The 25,253-nt window shown below is 41.8% G+C and overlaps 1 protein-coding gene across 5 annotated transcripts in view; it reads right to left on the reverse strand.

The window, feature by feature from the left end:
* Nucleotides 1–25,253, reverse strand: part of Gmppa (GDP-mannose pyrophosphorylase A) — a 91,458-nt gene that overhangs the window by 54,460 nt on the left and 11,745 nt on the right. For all 5 annotated transcript variants that reach the window (XM_071694159.1, XM_071694158.1, XM_071694160.1 and 2 more), the window contains exon 2: nucleotides 897–1,095. In XM_071694159.1, coding sequence (XP_071550260.1) covers nucleotides 897–1,030 — 134 coding nt within the window. In that variant the 5' untranslated portion in view covers nucleotides 1,031–1,095. The remainder of the gene's footprint in view (nucleotides 1–896; nucleotides 1,096–25,253) is intronic.

Below are 25,253 nucleotides of genomic sequence, written 5' to 3' on the forward strand. Positions count from 1 at the left end.
TTAACCACTGAAGTATAACCTTTTGATAGCCTAATTCAACCCTCATCCATACAGACACAAAATCTAAACTAACACAATGACTAGGTTCTGATTCACAATATTAACCACTTCATTAATATAATGTAACCTATGTAGATCAGCGAGTTGTATGGAAAACATAGAAAAACATATTATGCTATCTTCCCAATCCTAAACACCGAGTACCAGATCCTTCAGAACCTGGCCATTTCAAAAATCTGCTACCATTTGGGTTTTAGAAAAAAAAGTCCAAGTGGTGCAAATAATGACGCACAATTTTTTCTCCCTAACCTGGAATACATTCTAAACCTAGAGTGACAAATTGTGTTGAAGATCTAATTCTTATTCCAAAAACCCAAAATAAATCTCAATCCTTGACACTCTTGTATTACAAACCAATTATTCTAGGTTTGGAAAGATACACTGTATCATGCAAGCAACTGAAAAAATGCAAATGTAAACAGATCAGGTATTATAATGCAAGTTATAATGGTACCATAACTATATTCTTAATGAAAGTTAACACCTGAAAAGTTCTGAACAATTTTTATGAGAAATCCTAAACTACACAGAATAACAAGATATTTTACTAATGGACGATGTTATTGATTTCAATATATTTAAATATCTACAGATTCTTATCTCTTTCATCACCATCTTAAATGCATGTTCAAATTTCATTTCAAGTTAGCAGACATGTCAATACTGATTTTCAGATCTTCTATAATGTGTTGCTGAGATCCCATTACAACACAAATGCTGTACCTTACCATTCCTATGTCCATAACTGCATTCTGCTTCTTGCATTTCCTGCCTAACCTCCCATCAAAAAAGGGAATGTTTGTATAAAAAATAAGAGGTTCTATTAAATAATTTACCTGATTCTTATTTTGTAAGCAGCAATCATGTCTGCCACAAACTGCTGCAGTTGCTGTGCAGGGAAGTAACCAAGTAGAAGTATTTCCCTGATATCAGGTACAGCTGCACATGCCTCTATATGATGCTGAACCATGGGAAGGCCTGCCACTGGGAAAAGAGGTTTGGGGACATCCAACGACAAAGGCCGGAACCGTGTGCCTATAGGGATATATGTTAATCAGGATATAACCATATAAAAACCATAAGAGATGCTTTTATGATACATTGCAGCAGATTCTTACAACTCATAATGAATGCTTCATATGATAAAAAGCAAAGCCTACGAAATCCTTTATAATTCTAACCTTGATACTGTTAAGTAACCTTTTTCGTGGTTGACTAAAAATCCCATACAGCATGCTAATCCCACAAACAAAGCACAAATAGAATTACCGAAACATTATAAAAACTACTCATGATCATGTCTGAAATTTGAATTCATGTACAAAGCATAAAATAAATCATCTGAATGGTATCTAAACTAATCATTTTTTTAGATATCTTTAGGTTCAAGTAATTCTACATCCTTTCCAAGTCATATGTACTTACACAAAGTATGAAGGTAATGTTTAACCAAAAACTGAAGTTACTAGATACTTTATCAGTCATGAATCATATGGGTCAGAAGCACATCTAATTCCTTTCACTATGCTAAATCTTCATGTAAAACATGAAGTGAGCATGTAAAATGTAAGCAAATTCATTAATGGTTACATAAAAACCTGAGAGCAATACTCAAGAACTGTTTTAGCAAGTAGAATTGGTAATGAAGCATGAAAGGTATAAATAAAAAATTACTGACTACTAATGATCAATACTCATGATTACTGACATATACTGACTTTGTGAGAGAGTACATCTCTCATGTACCCTTCAACGGAACATGCACAAACACACACACACAAGCATCCCCTTTACCATAATTTCACTTTGAAGATCCTACAAAATACATTCATCTTACTCATTTCTCACTGCACACCATTGATGTACTTGTTTTTCTTGAGGAGACTTAGCCACCTAACATCTTGGAGACGACAATAAAAATGCAAGGATTTACTTGAAGCCTTTAACCCATTCACTGCAGCTAGGTGATGTATGGAATTTCATGCTTACTGTGCTTGGAGTACAAATGCTAAAAATTCCTGAATCAGCTGCTGCTGCTGCCTCGAGGTGAAAATATACAGCCATTTAAGCTTGTAGTGGCATCCCATTTATTATCATTATCAGATGCTAAAACTAAATTTCTCCATACACTAGTCAGTCTATTTGGAGATTTCGAGGAAGCCTGTACTAGATTGGTACTGTCACATCATATAATAATTTGTGAGATGTCACACTCATAAAAGATGATACATATTAATGATAAAAACTCATTAATAATATCTGTGATGAAAAGACTTCCCAAAATAAAACACATCTTACTACATATATCAAACAGTACTCCTGGTGTTCCTCATATGCCTCACAGCCAAGCAGCATAAATTAAAGGGTGGATGCCACATGTAAATAATGTTCCACCAAGTCAACTTGTATCTTACTTTATTTGTAAAATCATTCTCATCAATTGCTCTTATGAGGATATCTTCTCCAAAATACTTTAGAGTATTCGCATACACAGTGTACAATGGATTATAGCACTGCTAGAGTAAAGGGATTAATGGAAGTATGAGAAAAAAATCCTACTCATCGTTTAAGGTATAAGCCAGAATAACAATCTCCACTTTTAAACAGTAAGAGAATATTTTTGACTATGATTCCTAAGGAAAAATGAATATACATTAAAAAGTGTAGTAAAAAAATTGTAAGAAATCATAAAGGACCAGAAAATGTCTTAGACTATAAAACTAGAAATGACAATCATAATGAAAAAAAAGGTCTAGTCATCGAAGCATGCAAACATTTACTTCCGAGAAAATTATGTTTATAGGAGACACTACCCTTAGGATATATATTCCTTCGCTTTAAGATTAGTACTTGTGTTTAACTACATCTTTGGCTAAGGTGGCCCTTTCACAGCTCATTACCACCATGGTGTAAGGACAAGTTACCACTTATAAAAGTACTGCCCTAAAAATGAACACATCAACAAAAAGAAATTGAGTTTGGGGCAGTGGGAAAACAATATAAAAGTCATGAAAAGAGAAGTAAGCCATATAAACCAATGGTATTCAAGAATTCAGAGCAAAATAAGCTATTAAGAAATTCTCCCCTCCCATTTTTTTACTTTTCCAAAGAAGGAACAGAGAAGGGGACCAAGTGAGGATATTCCCTCTAAGTAAGTGAACGTGGAGACATGATATGAAGTACCGGGAGAGATTGAATGTAGAATGCCAAAGGTGAGAGCAACTGATGAGGGGAGTGCGAGAGGAATGGGATGTACTTAGGGAAGCATTGATGGTTTGTGCAAAAGATGCACGTGGCATGGGAAAGGTGGAAGGTTTGTAGATTACAAAGGGTAGTGAGTGGTGGGATGAAGTAAAATTGTTAGAGAAAGAGAAAAGAGAAGTGTTTGGATGATACTTGCAATGAAAGAGCAAAAATGACTGGGAGATGTACAAGAGAAAGTAGCAGGAGGTCAAGAGGAAGGTGCAAGGGTTGAAAAAAAGGGCAAACGAGAGTTGGGGTGGGAGAGTATCATTAAACTTTAGGGAGAATAAAAAGATGTTTTGGAAGGAGGTAATTAGCGTGCATATGACAAGAGAATGAATGGGAACATTGGTAAAGAGGGCAAATGGGGAAGTAACAGGAGGTGATGAAGTGAGGAGATGGAATGAGTATTTTGAAGGTTTGTTGAATGTGTTTGATGATATAGTGGCAGATATAGGGTGCTTTGGTATGGGTGGTGTGCCAAGTAAGGGGGTCAGAGAGAATGGTTTGGTTAAGAGGGAAGAGGTAGTGAAAGCTTTGCAGATGATGAAATCTGGCAAGGTAGCAGATAGGATGGTATTGCAGCAGAATCTATTAAAAAAGGGGGGGTGACTGTGTTGTTGATTGGTTGGTAAGGATATTCAATGCATGTAGGGATGATGGTGAAGTGCCTGAGGAATGGCAGAATGCATGATGCATGGTGCCATTGTACAAAGGCAACAGGGATAAAGGTGAGTGTTCAAACTACAGAGGCACAGGTTTGTTGAGCATTCCTGAGAAATTATATGGGAAGGTATTGATTGAGAGGGTGAAGTCATGTACAGAGCTTCAGATTGGGGAAGAGGAGTGTGGTTTCAGAAGTGGTAGAGAATGTGTGGATCAGGTGTTTGCTTTGAAGAATGTTTGTCAGAAATACTTGGAAAAACGATGGATTTGTATGTAGCATTTAAGGATTTGTGCAAGAAAGAAGAGAGGAGAGTGACTGGTTCACAGTGAACGTTGGTCTGCAGTAGAGGTTTGTGATGTCCTCATGGTTGTTTAATTTGTTTATGGATAGGGTGGTTAGAGAGGTAAATGCAAGAGTTTTGGAGAGAGGAGTGAAAATGCAGTCTGTAGAGGATGAGAGGACCTGGGCAGCGAGTCAGTTGTTGTTTATAGATGGTACAGCTCTAGTGGTTGATTCAAGAAGGAAAATGCAGAAGTTCGTGACTGAGTTTGGAAAAGTGTGTGAAAGGAGAAAGTTCAGAGTAATCTAAATAAGAGCAAGGTTATTAGCTTCAGTAAGGTTGAGGGACAAGTTAGTTGAAGTGTAAGATTGAATGGAAAAAAATTGGAGGATGTGAAGTGTTTTAGCTATCTGGGAGTGGATTTAGTGGCAAAGGGAATCATGGAAGCAGAAATGAGTCACAGGGTGGGAGAGGGGGAGAAGTTCTGGGAGCAATGAAGAATGTGTGGAAGGAGAAAACATTATCTCAAAGAGCAAAAATGGATATGTTTGAAAGAATAGTATTTCCAACAATGTTATATGGCTGTGAGGCATGGGTTATAGATATGGTTATATGTAGGAAGGTGGATGTGTTGGAAATGAAATGTTTTAGGACAATATGTGGTGTGAGGTGGTTTGATCGAGTAAGTAATGTTAAGGTATGAGAGATGTGTGGAAATAAAAAGAGCCCGGTTGAGAGAGCAGAAGAGGGTGTGTTGAAAAGGTTTGGACATATGGAGAGAATGAGTCAGGAAAGACTGACAAAGAGAACATATGTAACATATGGATAGAACAAGAAGTGGGAGACCATATTAGAGGTGGAAGGATGGAGTGAGAAAGATTTTGAGCAACTGGGGCCAGAACATACAGGAAGGTGAAAAATGTGCAAGGAAATGAGTGAATAGGAGTGATGTGGTACACCTGAGTCGACATGCTGTCAATGGACTTAGCCAGGACACGTGAGATGTCTGCCATAAACCATGGAAAGGTCTGTGGGGCCTGGATGTGGATGGGGAGCTGTGGTTTTGGTGCATTACACATGATATGTAGAGACTGACTGTGAACGAATGTGGCTATTTTTGTCTGTTTTCCTGGTGTTACTTCACAGAAGCATGGGGTAGCGATGCTGTTTCTTGTGGGGTAGGGTAGCACCAGGAATGGATGAAGGCAAGCAAGTATGAATTTGTACATGTGTATAAATATATATGTCTGTGTATGTGTATATGTTGATATGTATATGTATGGACATGTCCATGTATGGATGTTTATGTATATATATGTGCATATAAGTGGATGTGCCAATCTTCATCTGTTTTCTGGTGCTACCTCGCTGACGCAGAAGACAATTAAGTATAACGTCAATGGATTGAACCAGGGCATGTGAAGCGTCTGGGGTAAACCAAGCAAAGGTCTATGGGGCCTGGATGTGGAAAGGGAACTGTCCTTTTTTGTCTGTCCCTGGCACTACCTCGCCGGAGGGGGAAGCTATTCCATGTGTGGCGGGCTGGCGATGGGAATGGATGAAGGCAGCAAGTATGAATATGTACATGTGTATATGCATGTGTATGTATATGTATGCATACATTGAAATGTATATGTATGTATATGTGTGTGTGTGTGTGTGTGTGTGTGTGTGGGTGTTTATGTGTGTATGTGGGTGGATTGGCCCATTCCTCGTCTTTTTCTTTGCACTTCCTCGCTAATGCAGGAGACAGCGGTTAAGTATAATAAATAAAATATCTATCTATTTATCTATTTTGCTTTGTCGCTGTCTCCTGCGTTAGCGAGGTAGCGCAAGGAAATAGACAAAAGAATGGCCCAACCCACCCACATACACATGTATATACATACACGTCCACACACGCAAATATACATACCTATACATCTCAAAGTATACATATATATACACAGACATATATACACATGTACATAATTCATACTGTCTGCCTTTATTCATTCCCATCGCCACCCCACTACAAATGAAATAACAACCTCATCTCCCCTCATGTGCACGAGACAGCGCTAGAAAAGACAACAAAGGCCACAATCGTTCACACTCAGTCTCTAGCTGTCATGTATAATGCACTGAAACCACAGCTCCCTTTCCACATCCAGGCCCCACAGAACTTTCCATGGTTTACCCAAGACACTTCACATGCCCTGGTTCAATCCATTCACAGATCGTTGACCCCAGTATACCACATTGTTCCAATTCACACTATTCCTTGCACGCCTTTCACCCTCCTGCATGTTCAGGCCTCGATCACTCAAAATCTTTTTCACACCATCTTTCCACCTCCAATTTGATCTCCCACTTCTTGTTCCCTCCACCTCCGACACATATATCCTCTTTGTCAATCTTTCCTCATTCATTCTCTCCAAGTGACCAAACCATTTCAAAACACCCTCTTCTACTCTCTCAACAACATTCTTTTTATTACCACATATCTCTCTTACCCTTTCATTACTTACTCGATCAAACCACCTCATACCACATATTGTCATCAAACTTCTCATTTCCAGCACATCCACCCTCCTCTGCACAACTCTATCTATAACCCACACATCACAACCATATAACATTGTTGGAATCACTATTCCTTTAAACATGCCCATTTTTGCTTTCCAAGATAATGTTCTCGACTTCCACACATTTTTCAATGCTCCCAAAACTTTCGTACCCTCCCCAACCCTACATATCCATATATATATTTGGAAAGAGGGGCAAGTATGAAGTCTGTTGGGGATGAGAGAGCTTGGGAAGTGAGTCAGTTGTTGTTCGCTGATGATACAGTGCTGGTGGCTGATTCATGTGAGAAACTGCAGAAGCTGGTGACTGAGTTTGGTAAAGTGCGTGAAAGAAGAAAGTTAAGAGTAAATGTGAATAAAAGCAAGGTAATTACGTACAGTAGGGTTGAGGGTCAAGTCAATTGGGAGGCAAGTTTCAATGGAGAAAAACTGGAGGAAGTAAAGTGTTTTAGATATCTGGGAGTGGATCTGGCAGCGGATGGAACCATGGAAGCGGAAGTGGATCATAGGGTGGGGGAGGGGGCGAAAATCCTGGGAGCCTTGAAGAATGTGTGGAAGTCGAGAACATTATCTCGGATAGCAAAAATGAGTATGTTTGAAGGAATAGTGGTTCCAACAATGTTGTATGGTTGCGAGGCACGGGCTATGGATAGAGTTGTGCGCAGGAGGATGGATGTGCTGGAAATGAGATGTTTGAGGACAATGTGTGGTGTGAGGTGGTTTGATCGAGTAAGTAACTTAAGGGCAAGTGAGATGTGTGGAAATAAAAAGAGCGTGGTTGAGAGAGCAGAAGAGGGTGTTCTGAAATGGTTTGGGCACATGGAGAGAATGAGTGAGGAAAAATTGACCAAGAGGATATATGTGTCGGAGGTGGAGGGAACGAGGAGAGGCGGGAGACCAAATTGGAGGTGGAAAGATGGAGTGGAAAAGATTTTGTGTGATCGGGGCCTGAACATGCAGGAGAGTGAAAGGAGGGCAAGGAATAGAGTGAATTGGATCGATGTGGTATACCGGGGTTGACGTGCTGTCAGTGGATTGAATCAGGGCATGTGAAGCGTCTGGGGTAAACCATGGAAAGCTGTGTAGGTATGTATATTTGCGTGTGTGGACGTATGTATATACATGTGTATGGGGGTGGGTTGGGCCATTTCTTTCGTCTGTTTCCTTGCGCTACCTCCCAAACGCAGGAGACACAGACAAAGCAAAGAAAAAAAAAAATATATATATATATATATATATATATATATATATATATATATATATATATATATATATAGGGGAGAAAGAATACTTCCTACACATTCCTCACATGTCGTAGAAGGCGACTAAAGGGGATGGGAGTGGGGGGGGGCTAGAAACCCTCCCCTCCTTGTATTTTAACTTTCTAGAAGGGGAAACAGAAGGAGTCACGCGGGGAGTGCTCATCCTCCTCGAAGGCTCAGATTGGGGTCTAAATGTGCGTGGATGTAACCATGATGGGAAAAAAAGGAGAGTTAGGTAGCATGTTTGAGGAAAGGAACCTGGATGTTTTGGCTCAGAGTGAAACGAAGCTAAAGGGTAAAGGGGAAGAGTGTTTGGGAATGTCTTGGGAGTAAAGTCAGGGGTTAGTGAGAGGACAAGAGCAAGGGAAGGAGTAGCACTACTCCTGATAAAGGAGTGGTGGGAGTATGTGATAAAGTGTAAGAAAGTAAACTCTACATTGATATGGGTAAAACTGAAAGTGGATGGAGAGAGATGGGTGATTATTGGTGCATGTGCACCTGGGCAAGAGAAGAAAGATCATAAGAGGAAAGTGTTTTGGGAGCAGCTGAGTGAGTGTGTTAGTAGTTTTGATGCACAAGACCGGGATATAGTGATGGGTGTTTTGAATGCAAAGGTGAGTAATGTAGCAGTTGTGGGAATAATTGGTGTACATGGGGTGTTTAGTGTTGTAAATAGTGAAGACCTTGTAGATTCACGTACTGAAAAAGGACTGCTGATTGGGAATACCTGGATTAAAAAGAGAAATATACATAAGTATATGTATGCAAGTAGGAGAGATGGCCAGAGAGCATTACTGGATTATGTGTTAATTGATTGGCGAAGGAGAAAAACTTTTGGATGTTAATGCGCTGAGAGGTGCAACTGGAGGGATGTCTGATCATTATCTTGTGGAGGCGAAGGTGAGATTTGTAGAGGTTTTCAGAAAAGAAGAGAGAATGTTGGGGTGAAGAGAGTGGCGAGAGTAAGTGAGCTTGGGAGAGACTGAGTACCTGGAGAGACTGAGTACAGAATGGAAAAAGGTGAACACAAAGAACTTAAGGGGAGTGGGGGAGGAATGGGATGTATTTAGGGAAGCAGTGATGGCTTGCGCAAAAGATGCTTGTGGCATGAGAAGCATGGGAGGTGGGCAGATTAGAAAGGGTAGTGAGTGGTGGGATGAAGAATTAAGATTATTAGTGAAAGAGAAGAGAGAGGCATTTGGACGAGTTTTGCAGGGAAATAATGCAAATGAGTGGGAGATGTATACAAGAAAGAGGCAAGAGGTCAAGAGAAAGGTGCAAGAGGTGAAAAAGAGGGCAAATGAGAGTTGGGGTGAGAGAGTATCATTAAATCTTAGGGAGAATAAAAAGATGCTTTGGAAGGAGGTAAATAAAGTGCGTAAGACAAGGGAACAAATGGGAACATCAGTGAAGGGGGCAAATGGGAAGGTGATAACAAGTAGTGGTGATGCGAGAAGATGGAGTGAGTATTTTGAAGGTATATTGAATGTGCCTGATGATAGAGTGGCAGATATAGGGTGTTTTGGTCGAGGTGGTGTGCAAAGTGATAGGGTTACGGAGAATGATTTGGTAAACAGAAAAGAGGTAGTAAAAGCTTTGTGGAAGATGAAAACTGGCAAGGCGACGGTATACTTAACTGGTTGGTAAGGTTATTTAATGTATGTATGACTCATGGTGAGGTGCCTGAGGATTAGCGGAATGCTTGCATAGTGCCATCGTACAAAGGTAAAGGGGATAAAAGTGAGTGCTCAAATTACAGAGGTATAAGTTTGTTGAATATTCCTGGGAAATTATATGGGAGGGTATTGACTGAGAGGGTGAAGGCTATGTACAGAGCATCATATTGGGGAAGAGCAGTGTGGTTTCAGAAGAGGTAGAGGATGTGTGGATCAGATGTTTGCTTTCAAGAATGTATGTGAGAAATACTTAGAAAAACAAATGGATTTGTATGTAGTATTTATGGATCTATAGAAGGCATATGACAGAGTTGATAGAGATGCCCTGTGGAAGGTATTATGAATATATGGTGTGGGAGGCAAGTTCTTAGAAGCAGTGAAAAGTTTTTATCGAGGATGTAAGGCATGTGTACGTGTAGGAAGAGAGGAAAGTGATTGGTTATCAGTGAGTGTTGGTTTGCGGCAGGGGTGCATGATGTCTCCATGGTTGTTCAATTTGTTTATGGATGGGGTTGTAATGAAGGTGAATGCAAGAGTTTGGAAAGGGGCGAGTATGCAGTCTGTTGTGGATGAGAGAGCTTGGGAAGTGAGTCAGTGTTTGTTGGCTGACGATACAGTGCTGGTGGCTGATTCGGGTGAGAAACTGCAGAAGCTGGTGACTGAGTTTGGTAAAGTGTGTGAAAGAAGAAAGTTAAGAGTAAATGTTGATAAGAGCAAGATTTTTAGGTACAGTAGGGTTGAGGGACAAGTCAATTGGGAGGTAAGTTTGAATGGAGAAAAACTGGAGGAAGTGAGGTGTTTTAGATATCTGGGAGTGGATTTGGCAGCGGATGGAACCATGGAAGCTGAAGTGAATCATAGGGTGGGGGAGGGGGCAAAAATTCTGGAAGCGTTGAAAAATGTGTGGAAGTTGAGAACGTTATCTTGGAAAGCAAAAATGGGCATGTTTGGAGGAATAGTGGTTCCAACAATGATATATGGTTGCGAGGCGTGGGCCATAGATAGATTTGTGCCGAGGAGGGTGGATGTACTGGAAATGAGATGTTTGAGGACAATATGTGGCGTGAGGTGGTTTGATTAAGTAATGAAAGAGTAAGACAGATGTGTGGTAATAAAAAGAGTGTGGTTGAGAGATCAGAAGAGGGTATTTTGAAATGGTTTGGTAACATGGAATGAGTGAGGAAAGATTGACCAAGAGGATATATATGTCAGAGGTGGAGGGAACGAGGAGAAGTGGGAGACCAAATTGGAGGTGGAAAGATGGAGTGAAAAAGATATTGAGTGATCAGGGCCTAAACATGTAGGAGGGTGAAAGGCATGCAAGGAATAGAGTAAATTGGAACACTGTGATATAACGGGGCTGATGTACTGTCAATGGATGGAACCAGTACATGTGAAGCGTCTGGGGTAAACCATGGAAAGTTCTGTGGGTTGTGGATGTAGAAAGGAAGCTGTGCTTTCGGTGCATTATACATAACAGCTAGAGACTGAGTGTGAACGAATGTGGCCTTTGTTATCTTTTCCTAGCGCTACCTCGCTCACATGCAGGGGGAGGGGGTTGTTAATTCATGTGTGGCGGGGTGGCAACGGGAATGAATAAGAGCTTGTAGATTTGTGCTGAAAAAAGGACTGATGACTGGGAATACCTGGTTTAAAAAGAGATATGTACATAAGTATATGTATATAAGTTGAAGAGATGGCCAGAGAGCATTATTAGATTACGTATTAATTGATAGGTGCATGAAAGAGACTTTTGGTTGTTAATGTGCTGCGAGGGGCAACTGAAGGGATGTCTGATCATTATCTTGTGGAGGCGAAGGTGAAGATTTATAGAGGTTTTCGAAAAGAAGAGAGAATGTTGGGGTAAAAAAAGTGGTGAGAGTAAGTGAGCTTGGAAAAGGGGCTTGTGTGAAGAAGTAACTGGAGAGATTGAGTGCAGAATGGAAAAAGGTGAGAGCAAATGACTTAAGGGGAGTTGGGGAGGCATGAGATGTATTTAGGGAAGCAGTGATGCCATGTGCAAAAGATGCCTGTGGCATGAGAAAGGTGGACAATATGTGTGAGGTGGTTTGATCGAGTAAGTAATGAAAGGGTAAGAGATATGTGTGGTAATAAAAAGTGTGTGGTTGAGGGAGCAGAAGAGGGTGTATTGAAATGGTTTGGTAACATGGAGAGAATGAGTGAGGAAAGACCGACAAAGAGGATATATGTGTCAGAGGTGGAGGGAACAAAGAGAAGTGGGAGACCATATTGGAGGTGGAAGGATGGAATGAAGAAGATTTTGAGCGATCAGGGCCTAAACATACAGCAGGGTGAAAGGCGAGCATGGAAAACAGTGAATTGGAACAATGTGATATAACAGGGTCGATGTGCTGTCAATGGATTGAACCAGGGCATGCGAAGCGTCTGGGGTAAACCATGGAAAGTTTTATGGGGCCTGGATGTGGAAAGGGAGCTGTGGTTTCGGTGCATTCCACATGACAGCTAGAGAATGAGTGTGAACAAATGTGGCCTTCCTTGTCTTTTCCTAGTGCTTCTTGCTGTCTTTATCTATTCCTGTTACCACCCTGCCACACATGAAGAGCAAATATGGGTATGTTTGAAGGAATAGTGGTTCCAACAATGTTATAAGGTTGTGAGGCATGGGCTATAGATAGGGTTGTGAAGAGGAGGGTGGATGTGTTGAAAATGACATGTTTGAGGACAATATGTGTGTGAGGTGGTTTGATTGAGTAAGTAATGAAAGGGTAAGAGAGATGTGTGGTAAACAAATGCGTGTGGTTGAGAGAGCAGAAGAGGGTGTATTGAAATGGTTTTGTCACATGGAGAGAATGAGTGAGGAACGATTGACAAAGAGGATATATGTGTCAGAGGTGGAGGGAACGAGAGAAGTGAGAGACCAAATTGGAGGTGGTAGGATGGAATGAAGAAGATTTTGAGCAATCAGGGCCTAAACATACTGAAGGGTGAAAGGCGTGCAAGGGATACAGTGAATTGGAACAATGTGGTATACCGGGGTCGACGTGCTGTCAATGGATTGAACCAGGGCATGTGAAGCGTCTGGGGTAAACCATGGAAAGTTTTGTGGGGCCTGGATGTGGAAAGGGAGCTGTGGTTTCGGCGCATTCCCCATGACAGCTAGAGACTGAGTGTGAACGAATGCAGCCTTCTTTGTCTTTTCCTAGTGCTTCTTGCTGCCTTTATCTATTCCTGTTGCCACCCCGCCACACGTGAAGGAGCATCCTCCCCGCCGCCGCCGTGAGGTAGTGCCAGGAAAAGACAAAAAAGCTACATTCGTTCACACTCAGTCTTTAGCTGACATGTATAATGCACCAAAACCACAGCTCCCTTTCCACATCTTGGCCCCACAGGCTTTTCCATGGTTTACCCCAGATGCTTCACATGTCCTGGTTCAATCCACTGACAGCACTTCAACCCCAGTATACCTCATCGTTCCAATTCACTCTATTCCTTGCACATCTTACATCCTCCTGTATGTTCAGGCCCCAATTGCTCAAAATCTTTTTCACTCCATCCTTCCACCTCCAATCTGTTCCCTCCACCTTTGACACATATATCCTCTTGGTCAATCTTTCTTCACTCATCTCTCCATGTGTCCAAACCATTTCAACACACCTTCTTCTGCTCTCTCAACCACACTCTTTTTATTAACACACATCTCTCTTACCCTTTCATTACTTACTTGATCAAACCTCCTCACACCACATATTATCCTCAAACATTTCATTTCCAACACATCTACCCTCCTCTGCACAACTCTATCTATAGCCCATGCCTAGCAACCTTACATGGTTCCATCTGCTAAGTCCACTCCCAAATATCTAAAACACTTCACTTCCACAATTTTTTCTCCATTCAAACTTACCTCCCAATTAACTTGTTCCCCAACCCTAGTGAAAGTAATAACCTTGCTCTTATTCACATTTACTCTCAACCTTCTTCTTTCGCACTTTACCAAACTCAATCACCCGAATCAACACAAGCACTGTATCATCAACAAACAATAACTGACTTACTTCCCGAGCCATTTCATCCCCAACAGACTGCATACTTGATTGGAAAATAAGAGAAAGGATGGAACAATTTTGGGGAGTATACGTAGTATTCATTTTTTTCCCCAAGGTATATTTTTTGCCTTATGAGGTGGCTAAAGCCCCTTGCCAATAATTGTTTGTCATTATCCCTGCCATAAATCAACCTACAACACACAATAAGTTTATAATCTACACAGTCATCCTTGTACACCTCATATCGTCCTTCCAAATGCTTGATGTTCTGAAGAAGCACCGCAAATCATATTCAAATATTTAAAATCTAAATTTACTGTCCAGGACTATGACTTGCGTCATGTGATATGTTGAGTTCTGAACTTACTTATCAAAAGCTTTGGCAAAAAGATTAAATTATGTTTCTCTAATAGCAAAGTTTACTTCCCACCTCATATGCAGCACTATGTGAGCTAGACTAACAAAATTTTAAGCAAATACATTTGGCCTCAGAGAATTATCCATATCTACTGAAAGAAAAACCTATAGAAATTAAGAAAACTCAAATTTCATAGATTACAATACAAAGGTCCATAAAAATTATTCAACTGAAAATAAATCTACTTTCTTGAAAACAAAATGAAATAATCCATTAATATGAAAGTATAATGTATCTCTTATTCACAGGAATACAAAAATATAGCAGTGGATATCATTTATATATCATTTATCATTAATATATTTCAAAACCATTCGTACCATACAAATCTCATTTCTGTTTTCAAGAAAAGCTTTGTGTGTACGGTATCTATATGACCAGAATACTTCTTTAAACTCATTTGGGGTGAGATATCTTGTTCATATATAGAACATACTTAAGAATACCTTGGCAGCATTTCATCAATGCCTTCCTAAAGCTTCTTATATAATGATATTACCAGCATATCAATTGTAAAGCTCCCAGTTGTCTAAAATACTGAGTATCTAGAACAGCCAATACTTATCCAGGCATGTGCTCTTTACTACTTAATACTAATAGGACATCACATCCCAAATATGTATAAAGGAGTATTCCAATCACTATATGGCTCAAAAGACCTTTCAAAGTCACAGTTAGAAGTATAGTTTCTAAATTACCCTACACATACGGAATTTCTACAAAAGACTCAGCATCATTGGTTTAAGATGAAACTCACCAGTAAAGAACCTGGGAATCATATCTGAGGGAAGTAATACACATACTTTTATTGTTTTATACAATCTGTAATATGATAACCAGCTGAAATATGACATACCTTTACAAAATCTTTATTTTCTAATTTAATTATCACCTCTACTTTCCTGTTGTGCATCTGGAGATGTAAAAGTGCTTTAAGATGCAACTAGGATTTATGTCTTTTGTCTGAAAGGCAAGGTATTCCTATGTATCTTGCAATAAAAGAAAATGATGGCAATCTGTATCATTAAAGAAGACCTTGTTTGAGAGACTAAATGTAATTGACAGATTTAATTATGTCAAGATTGTTATTCTAAATTATTATGGAAGTAAATATTCTAATAACAATAATACAGAGCTTACCATGGTCTAGAGGTTATGTGAAATGTGAAAGACCCTCCATGACGTGAAAAGCAGCTTAAATACCTTGACTTAGGGGAAGATTTCAAATCTCTCCCCTAGGAAAATACATCTTTTATTACAATGTTTTTAAGTTCCCCATACCTATAGTCATGAAAAAGTGAACTTCACTATAAATCTCCATAATTAGGGATATACTCGTGTGTGATTATGGACTGTGCAGTATGGGGGAGAGGTCCCATCTCCTTATATGTAAAAGAAAAAAAAATTCATACATATTTGTCATTTCCCGTGTTAACAGGGTAGTGTGAAGAACAGAGGACTGAGCCTTAGAGGGAATATCCTCACTTGGCCCCCTTCTCTGTTCCTTCTGGAAAATACAAAATGGGAGGGAAGGATTTCCAGCCCCCGCTCCTTCCCCTTTTAGTCGCCTTCTATGACACACAGGGAATACATGGGAAGTATTCTTTCTCCCCTATCCCCAAGGATAATGAATATAAACATACAAGCATATATGTGACTGCTATTTGTGTGTTACGGGGAGTGAGTTTCCATTTATGCTGCCTGATCTCTCAATGTATATCATGTCTTTACTCCTATATATGTACTGTTACGACACATGGGTGCCCACATGTTCGTATATGAATAAGTATGAGTGTATCTCTGTGTATAGTGTAAGAGCTATTCCATGTTAGGGCGAGGGCCAAGGCCTTCGCTCCATTATTGGGTCGGATTTCACTCCCATAGCCAAACCCATTAATTTCTGAGGCCTTCTTCATACCTTCGAGAAGGAAACCAGATGGCCACGCCGGGCCATCAATCCAGCCCCACTCGACGCTCGGGCCTCTACCCAGGGCACTAGGTCAAATTGGGGGTCAACCTACGGCCTCCCATACAGTGTCGTCGCAGTCAGGACAAGAGAAGGTGGGACATCCAGGCAGATGTGGGACGAACCTAACCTCCTCTCAGCCAGTCAGCTGGTTCACGGATGACACCTTCTCCAATCACCGACGTACCAGTGGCCCTCCAGCCAACTAGGAGTGGCACTTGGAGCCACCCTCCTCCAATCCTAGGTGGCCCTTAGGCCCATGACCAATCAAGGGTGGCACCATAGGGTAACAAGGTGGGTCGAGGCATGGCTAGCTGTTCTTACCCTGCTGGTCCTTCAGTTAAAAGGCTCAGACGATTGTCTGGGACTCGATTCCTTCAACAGACTCGAGCCCGCCAGCAAAGGTAATGTGAGCTTTCCCTGTCTCGAACCCTGTAGCCACCGCTGTCCCAGTTTGTAAGATGTTACTACTGTGTCACGATAGGTAGCTAAGTGTAACGATGTTGTTTACTGTGTCACGTCAGATCTAAGTGTAATGTTATCGAACAAATTGTTATAGAGGAAAGAGACCTCCTGGCTTGAAATCTTACCTGGAATGTTAACTAGTGTTAAATGTTAAATGCCTGATTTATGTGTTTATCTTTGTACACCTGCATTCTTTCATTATAAGTACATATAATGTAGTGCTGGTCGTTTAATTCAATCCCATAACTTTCTGATCGTGTTATCCCGTTGTGAAACGTAACGAAGCTAGCGTCCTTGCGAAGACGAGGACCAATAGATTACTCGTAACAAATATGTTACTGGCGACCTTGTCCGAATATATTATATTTGAATTCGTAACATAAATTGGCGACTTTGCCAGGATTTTCTTGTCTTAACGGAATCTCTTTCCTCGATTCGTTAATCATGCCGTTGACCAGTGACACTGACGTTGACCAGTTCTGTCGATCTGAGCCCTCTCCCGAGGACATTAAAACTTTAACAACGGATGAGTTGAGACTTGTCGCGGATATGTTAGAAGTGAATTATGACCGGGAAGCTAGTAAAGTACAGTTGGAGACCTTAGTCATAAATCATTTTGCTAGTGAACAGATAGTAGATGCTGCGCCTGATGTTGATATTAGTGTCGACAATACTGCTCCATCAGTGATGTCGGCCGAAGCCTCGATCCCTCCCTATATCCCTAGTGATGTTAATGTTGATCCCGAATACTGGCAAATTCAACTAGAGATAGCTAAGATCAATACCCAAGCACGAGTGCAGGTACAGAAGGAGCAGACTGAACAAGCTAGGTTCCAGGCTGAACAAGCTCGGTTAGCTCTCGAACTTGAAAAAACTTAGACTTAGCACTTCACCATCAGGACCAGTGTCGTCCCAATTGAGTAACTTACATCTCGTACCAGAGTTCAAAGATGATGTGGCTTCCTTTTTCCTTAAATTTGAACAGACTGCCCATGATTGCTCGTGGCCGAAATCGTCCTGGACGATCGTGTTACGTCCCATCCTTTTTGGCAAAGCTGAATCCACATACACCGCGTTGAACGATGACCAGTGTAGTGATTATGAGGCCGTGAAACAGGCAGTGATAAATGCTTATCATTTAAGTCCGGAAGCACATCGACTCAGATTTCGAACTAAGCATAAGGCCCTGATCAAACCTACCTAGATCACTTTTGCGAGAAGTACAAGTTATGCATGCAGTGGCTACGCTCCGAAGAAGCTTATGATGCTGAGGCGATCATAAATTTACTGGTACTTGAGGAATGTAAGGCCGGTCTACCCCGTGATGTACGGCAGTACGTAATAACTAAAGCAGCAAAGGATTTTGAGGAGGCTGGGGAACTAGCAGACGAGTACGTGTTAGATGTTGAACTTGACGCGGGCAGGCATTCAAAGGGTTTCGACGACAGAGGGAAGACCAAGGGTAATGTAATCCCACCTGAATCTGCTACCTTGCCGGTAACTCATAAAAGTCAGGGGAAATACTCCCAGAAAGTAAGGTTTTGCTCTCACTGTGGCAGGGTTGGGCACCAGGTGAGGGATTGCTGGGCTCGAGTGAAGGAATCCAGAGACTCTACTTTTTTTTAAATATATGATTGTAGGCCCATGAGTCTCTTCTTAATTTTAGGGCCAATTTAGTAAAGTAGGTGAGGCTGTTTCTGCTCTTAGGAGAGTGAGGGGTTGCGAGACTGTTGATTAATCTGTCCTTATTATAGGATCTGTTCTGTGGGAACTACGTGCATTCCTGTCTAAGGGCTATGTTAGTAGATGTGGTGTATGACGAAAAGTGACCGTGTTATGGGATTCTGGTGCGCTACAGTCCCTAATGGTGGATGGCTTGGTGCCACGAGAAGAGTCTGGAGACCGAGTCTCGCTAGACGGACTGTCTGGTCCCAAGGAAGCTCCACTAGTCAATGTGAGGGCAGAAATAGATTTCTTCACGGGCCATGATCTTGTAGGGATTGTAGATAAGTTCCTGTCTTAGACGAGGATTTGCGTTAGGCAGTGACCTAGCGGGTGGGAAGATCAACCCAATGCCGGTGTTGCCTACAGGCCCGGTGAAGTCTACGGAGGCAGTGCAGCTTGACGAAGAGGTACCAGATATTGTCTACAACCACGATGGTGCCAGGTCCATGACAGCTGGCACAGCAGGCCGTGTGCCTCTGGACATAGCCGTTGAAATGCAGGGAGTGAAGACTCTCCCTGAGGGCGAGACCTGAGGAGGCGGTGTTCAGTGTCATGTAATGGGGAAAACGAGGAGTGGCAGGCGAGAACCTATTCCCCCATTTGAAGGTCGGTTTGACCGAGTTAAAATTGACATTGTGAGCCCATTGCTAATAACCTCCTCTGACCACTGTTACACTCTTCTTGAGAGTGAGACCAGCGAGAGGGAGCTGTGTGATACCCTCTCTCCTGGCGTAGCCTCTGTTGTGACAGAGGAATTGAGGATTTGTCTCGAGCCCATTCAAGAGAGTCGGGGATGAAGGACGAGGTGGCCTGACAGACGGTCTCGATTTAGAAGTGTAGAGACAGGCGACGAGGTGTGGCTTCTTCAGCAGCCAGGTCAACCCTTGGCTGTCCGTTTTCAGGGTCCCTATGAACCGACGGTATCAGTCTGCATCATCCAACGTCCAGCAGTAGCCATGTGTGACGAAGTTGACGACGTAGCTGTGAAGGCCTCGGAGACCCGGGAAGACGGAGACGCTTTAGCACCTGCCTGGGAAGTGACGGGTAGAAAGGTGTGCCCTTCTGTCGACGTAACCAGAGTTTTGCCAGAGGTTTGTCAGTCCCCTCCTTCCACCGACCGTAAAGGTCCGAGTATTAGCCCGTAATGAGTGCCCCCCGATCTCGGAGAGAACCGAGACGTTTTGTGGGTACAGTTGGGTATTACAGAGTGTATTAGTAACTTTTCTCGCAGTTGCAACCCCCTCTCATAAATCTGTTGATAAATGTTAGATATGTTTGAAATGAGCAGTGTTAGAAAGCCTCTCTCATCGGTCAGGGACACTACTTTTTTTAACTGTTATATTTTGCAGGCTCCAACCAGTTTAGCTGTGACTGCCAGCAATGCTGACGCTGGTGAGGTCCTCTTTCAGGAGAATAGGGAGAAGGTTGAGCCCAAACAGATAACCCCACCATGGAGAAGGAACTTTTGTTTTTGCTATTTGTATTATAGCACCTTCTGTATGTGTCCTTCAGACAATCATTTTAGAGTGTACTGACTACCAATCCCTTTCCAAATGTTTACAAGTTACGGGATCGGAGTCAGAAATTAATCAGGTGGGCCTTGTTTCTTCAACAGTATAATTTAGATATTCACCATATTGCTAGCGTACATAATGTGTTAGCTGATTGTTTATCCCGCTCTTAAGGTGAGAAAATTCCTCTTCTAGGAATTTTCTCCTTTAAGGAGGGGGGTGTTACGACACGTGGGTGCCCACATGTTCGTATATGAATAAGTATGTGAGTATCTCTGTGTATAGTGTAAGAGCTATTCCATGTTAGGGCGAGGGCCAAGGCCTTCGCTCCATTATTGGGTCGGATTTCACTCCCATAGCCAAACCCATTAATTTCTGAGGCCTTCTTCATACCTTCGAGAAGGAAACCAGATGGCCACGCCGGGCCATCAATCCAGCCCCACTCGACACTCGGGCCTCTACCCAGGGCACTAGGTCAAATTGGGGGTCAACCTACGGCCTCCCATACAGTGTCGTCGCTGTCAGGATAAGAGAAGGTGGGACATCCAGGCAGATGTGGGATGAACCTAACCTCCTCTCAGCCAGTCAGCTGGTTCACGGATGACACCTTCTCCAATCACCGACGTACCAGTGGCCCTCCAGCCAACTAGGAGTGGCACTTGGAGCCACCCTCCTCCAATCCTCGGTGGCCCTTAGGCCCATGACCAATCAAGGGTGGCACCATAGGGTAACAAGGTGGGTCGAGGCATGGCTAGCTGTTCTTACCCTGCTGGTCCTTCAGTTAAAAGGCTCAGACGATCGTCTGGGACTCGATTCCTTCAACAGACTCGAGCCCGCCAGCAAAGGTAATGTGAGCTTTCCCTGTCTCGAACCCTGTAGCCACCGCTGCCCCAGTTTGTAAGATGTTACTACTGTGTCACGATAGGTAGCTAAGTGTAACGATGTTGTTTACTGTGTCACGTCAGATCTAAGTGTAATGTTATCGAACAAATTGTTATAGAGGAAAGAGACCTCCTGGCTTGAAATCTTACCTGGAATGTTAACTAGTGTTAAATGTTGTTAAATGCCTGATTTATGTGTTTATCTTTGTACACCTGCATTCTTTCATTATAAGTACATTTAATGTAGTGCTGGTCTTTTAATTCAATCCCATAACTTTCTGATCGTGTTATCCCGTTGTGAAACGTAACGAAGCTAGCGTCCTTGCGAAGACGAGGACCAATAGATTACTCATAACAAATATAAGTTACTGGCGACCTTGTCCGAATATATTATATTTGAATTCGTAACAGTACACAAACACAAACTCCAGCTCAAGTTCGGTACCCATTCATCACCCTGCCCCTGATGAGAAGATGAACAATTGGGTTGGGTGTAGGCTAATGGTCAAATACAAGATTCTAACTCATATGTGTCCAATCCCGCACTGGTCCAAGCTGACTTATGGTCTGTAAGCTAACCATTACACTGCAGAGGTCCATTCATGTATATAAAAATACATGTTATTGGATTTCACATGTAAATGGTTATATCACAAAAACCACACAAAATAAATGCCTTTAGAACACATATTGGCACCAGCTTTGGTCAAGAAAAAGAATACCTCAGCATCCTTTACAAACAATTCCTGTGCTCCACTCTACACTAAACTTCACCTGCCTTGTCTTTCACCCTATCAAAAGCAAATAAAGCTGAAAAAAAAAGCAAAAAACAGAGCACTCAGAACAATCACTCACTGGCCACTAACCCAAAACACTCAACACTTTCACAATGAAACATAGATCCGCCCAATACAATCCAACCTGAACATGCTTAGCATTTAGTTCTTTACAACAGAACTAGACCCTTCCCATCCAAATAATCCCATACATAATCACAGACTCCCCCCCAAAAATAAAAAGCTTACCCCAGTCCCACACTTCAGCAACCTCTACTCAAGAGATCCCCTAACCCCAGCAAACATAAAAGAAGCAAAATACTGTTGTAATGAAATGTGCCAACAAGTGTTAAACAACCATCCTTCCACTTCTTCAATGCTCCCAGAACCTTCGATCCCTCCCTCACCCTGTGACTCACTTCCGCTTCCATGGTTCTATCCACTGCCAAGTCCACTCCCAAATATCTAAAACACTTCACTTCCTCCAGTTTTTCTCCATTCAAACTTACCTCCCAAGTGACTTGTCCCTCAACCCTACTGAACCTAATAACCTTGCTCTTATTCACATTTACTCCCAACTTTCTTCTTTCACATACTTTACCAAACTCAGTCACCAACTTCAGCAGTTTCTCACCCGAATCAGCCACCAACACTGCATCATCAGCAAACAACAACTGACTCACTTCCCAAGCCCTCTCATCCAGAACAGACTGCATACTTACCCCTCTCTCCAAAACTCTTGCATTCACTTCCCTAACCACGCCATACATAAACAAATTAAACAACCATGGCATGCACCCCTGCCGCAAACCAACATTCACCGAGAACCAATCACTTTCCTCTATTCCTACTCATTCACATGTCTTACATCCTTGGTAAAAGCCTTTCACTGCATTTAGTAACTTACCTGCCACACCATATACTCATAAAACTTTCCACAAAACATCTCAATCAACCCTATCATATGTCTTCTCCAGATCCATAAGTGCTACATACAAATCCCTCTGTTTTTCCAAGTATTTCTCACATACATCCTTCAAAGCAAACACCTGATCCACACATCCTCTACCACTTCTGAAACCACACTGCTCTTCTTCAATCTGATGCTCTGTACATGCCTTTACCCCTCTCAATCACTACCCTCCCATACAATTTCCAAGGAATACTCTAATAAACTTTTATGCCTCTGTAATCTGAACACTCACCTTTATCTACTTTGCCTTTTTACAAAGGCACTATGCATGCATTCTGCCAATCCTCAGGCACCTCACCAAGAGCTATACATACAGTGAATATCCTAACCAAGCAATCAACAACACAGTCACCCCCGTTTTTAATAAATTCAACTGCAATACCATCCAAACCCGCAGCCTTGCTGGCTTTCACCTTCCACAAAGCTTTCACTACCTCATCTCTGTTTACCAAACCATTCTCCTGACCCTCCCACTTCGCACACCACCCTGACCAAAACACCATATCATCAAACATATCCAAAAAACCTTCAAAATGCTCACTCCATCTCCTTCTCACTTCATAACTACTTGTTACCTCCCCATTTGCCCCCTTCACCAATGTTCCTGTTTGTTTCTCTTGTCTTATGCACTTTATCTTATTCTCCCTAAAATTTAATGATACTCTCACCTCAACTCTCATTTGCCCTCTTTTTCACCTCTTGCGCCTTTCTCTTGACCTCCTGTCGCTTTCTTTTATACATCTCCCAGTTATTTGCACTACTTCCCTGCAAAAATCATCCAAACGCATCTCTCTTCTTTCACTAAGAATCTCACTTCATCCCACCACTCACTACCCTTTCTAATCTGCCCACCTCTCATCTTTCTCATGCCACATGCATCTTTTGCACAAACCATCACTGCTTCCCTAAATACATCCCATTCCTACTCCACTCCCCTTACATCAATTGCTCTCACCTTTTTCCATTCTGCACTCAATCTCTCCTGATACTTCCTCACACTATTCTCCTTTCCAAGCTCACTTACTCTCACTACGCTCTTCCCCCCAACACTCTCTTCCTTTCTGAAAACCTTTACAAATCTTCACCTTTGCCTCTACAAGATAAGATTCAGACATCCCTCCTGTTGCACATCTCAGCAAATTAACATCCAAAGGTATTTTACATGCCTATCAATTAACATGTAATCCAATAATGCTCTCTGGCCATCTCTCCTACTTACATAAATATACTTATGTATATCTCTTTTCTGGACGTGTATGTATATACATGTGTATGTGGGTGGGTTGGGCCATTCTTTCATCTGTTTCCTTGCACTATCTTGCTAACGCGGGAGACAGAGACAAAGTATAATAATAATAAAAAACTTTTAACCCAGGTATTCCCAATCACCAGTCCTTTTTCAGCACACAGATCTACAAGCTCTTCACCATTTCCATTTACAACACTAAACACCCTGTGTACACCAATTATACTCTCAACTGCCACATTACTCACCTTTCCATTCAAATCACCCATCAATATAACCCAATCTCATGCATCAAAGCTGCTAACACACTCACTTAGCTGCTCCCAAAACACTTGCTTCTCATGATCTTTCTTCTCATGACCATGTGCATAGGCACCAATAATAATTCATCTCTCTCCATCCACTTTCAGTTTTACCCATATCAATCTAGTTTACTTTCTTACACTCTATCACATACTCCCACAACTCCTGTTTCAGGAGTAGTACTACTCTTTTCTTTGCTCTTGTCCTCTCACCAACCCATGACTTTACTCCCAAGACATTCACAAACCACTCTTCCCCCTTACCCTTGAGATTCGTTTCACTTAGAGCCAAAATATCCAGGTTCCTTTCCTCAAACATACTACCTCTTTCTCCTTTTTTCTCATCTTGGTAACATCCACACACATTTAGACACTCCAATCTGAGCCTTCAAGGAGGATGAGCACTCACCACATGACTCCTTCTGTTTCCCTTTATAGAAACTTAAAATACAAGGAGGGGAGGGTTTCTAGCCCCCCCACACCCGTCCCCTTTAGTCACCTTTTATGACACTCTGGCAATGCGTCAGCAAGGTAGCACCAGGAAACAGATGAAGTATGGCCCATCCACTTATATACGCATATATATATATATAAATGCCCACACACGCACATATACATCCATATACATATACATACACATACGCAGACATTACATAAATACACATCTATATATTCATACTTGCTTGCCTTCATCCATTCCAGTTGCTACCCTGCCCCACAGGAAAACAGCATTGCTATCCCCTTCTTCGGCAAATTTGTGCTAGGAATACATACAAAAAGGCCACATTCCTTAACACTCAGTCTCTAGCTGTCATGTGTAATACACCAAAACCATAGCTCCCTATCCACATCCAGGCCCCACAGACCCTTTCATGGTTTACCCCAGAAGCTTCTCATACCCTGGTTCAGCCCATTGACATCACATCAACCCCAGTATACCACAGCATTCCAATTCACTCTATTCCTTGCATGCCTCTCACCCTCCTGTATGTTCAGACCCCAATCACTCAAAATCTTTTTCACTCCATCCTTCCACCTCCATTTTGGTCTCCCACTTCTCTTTGTTCCCTCCACCTCTGACAAATATATCCTCTTTGTCAATTTTTACTCATTCATTCTCTCCATATGACCAAATCATTTAAACACGCCCTATTCTGTTCTCTCAGCCATACTCTTTTTATTTCCACATATCTTTCTTACCTTACGT

This window comes from Panulirus ornatus, chromosome 56 (genome assembly GCF_036320965.1).
Source record: "Panulirus ornatus isolate Po-2019 chromosome 56, ASM3632096v1, whole genome shotgun sequence".
Taxonomy (NCBI): Eukaryota; Metazoa; Arthropoda; class Malacostraca; order Decapoda; family Palinuridae; genus Panulirus; species Panulirus ornatus.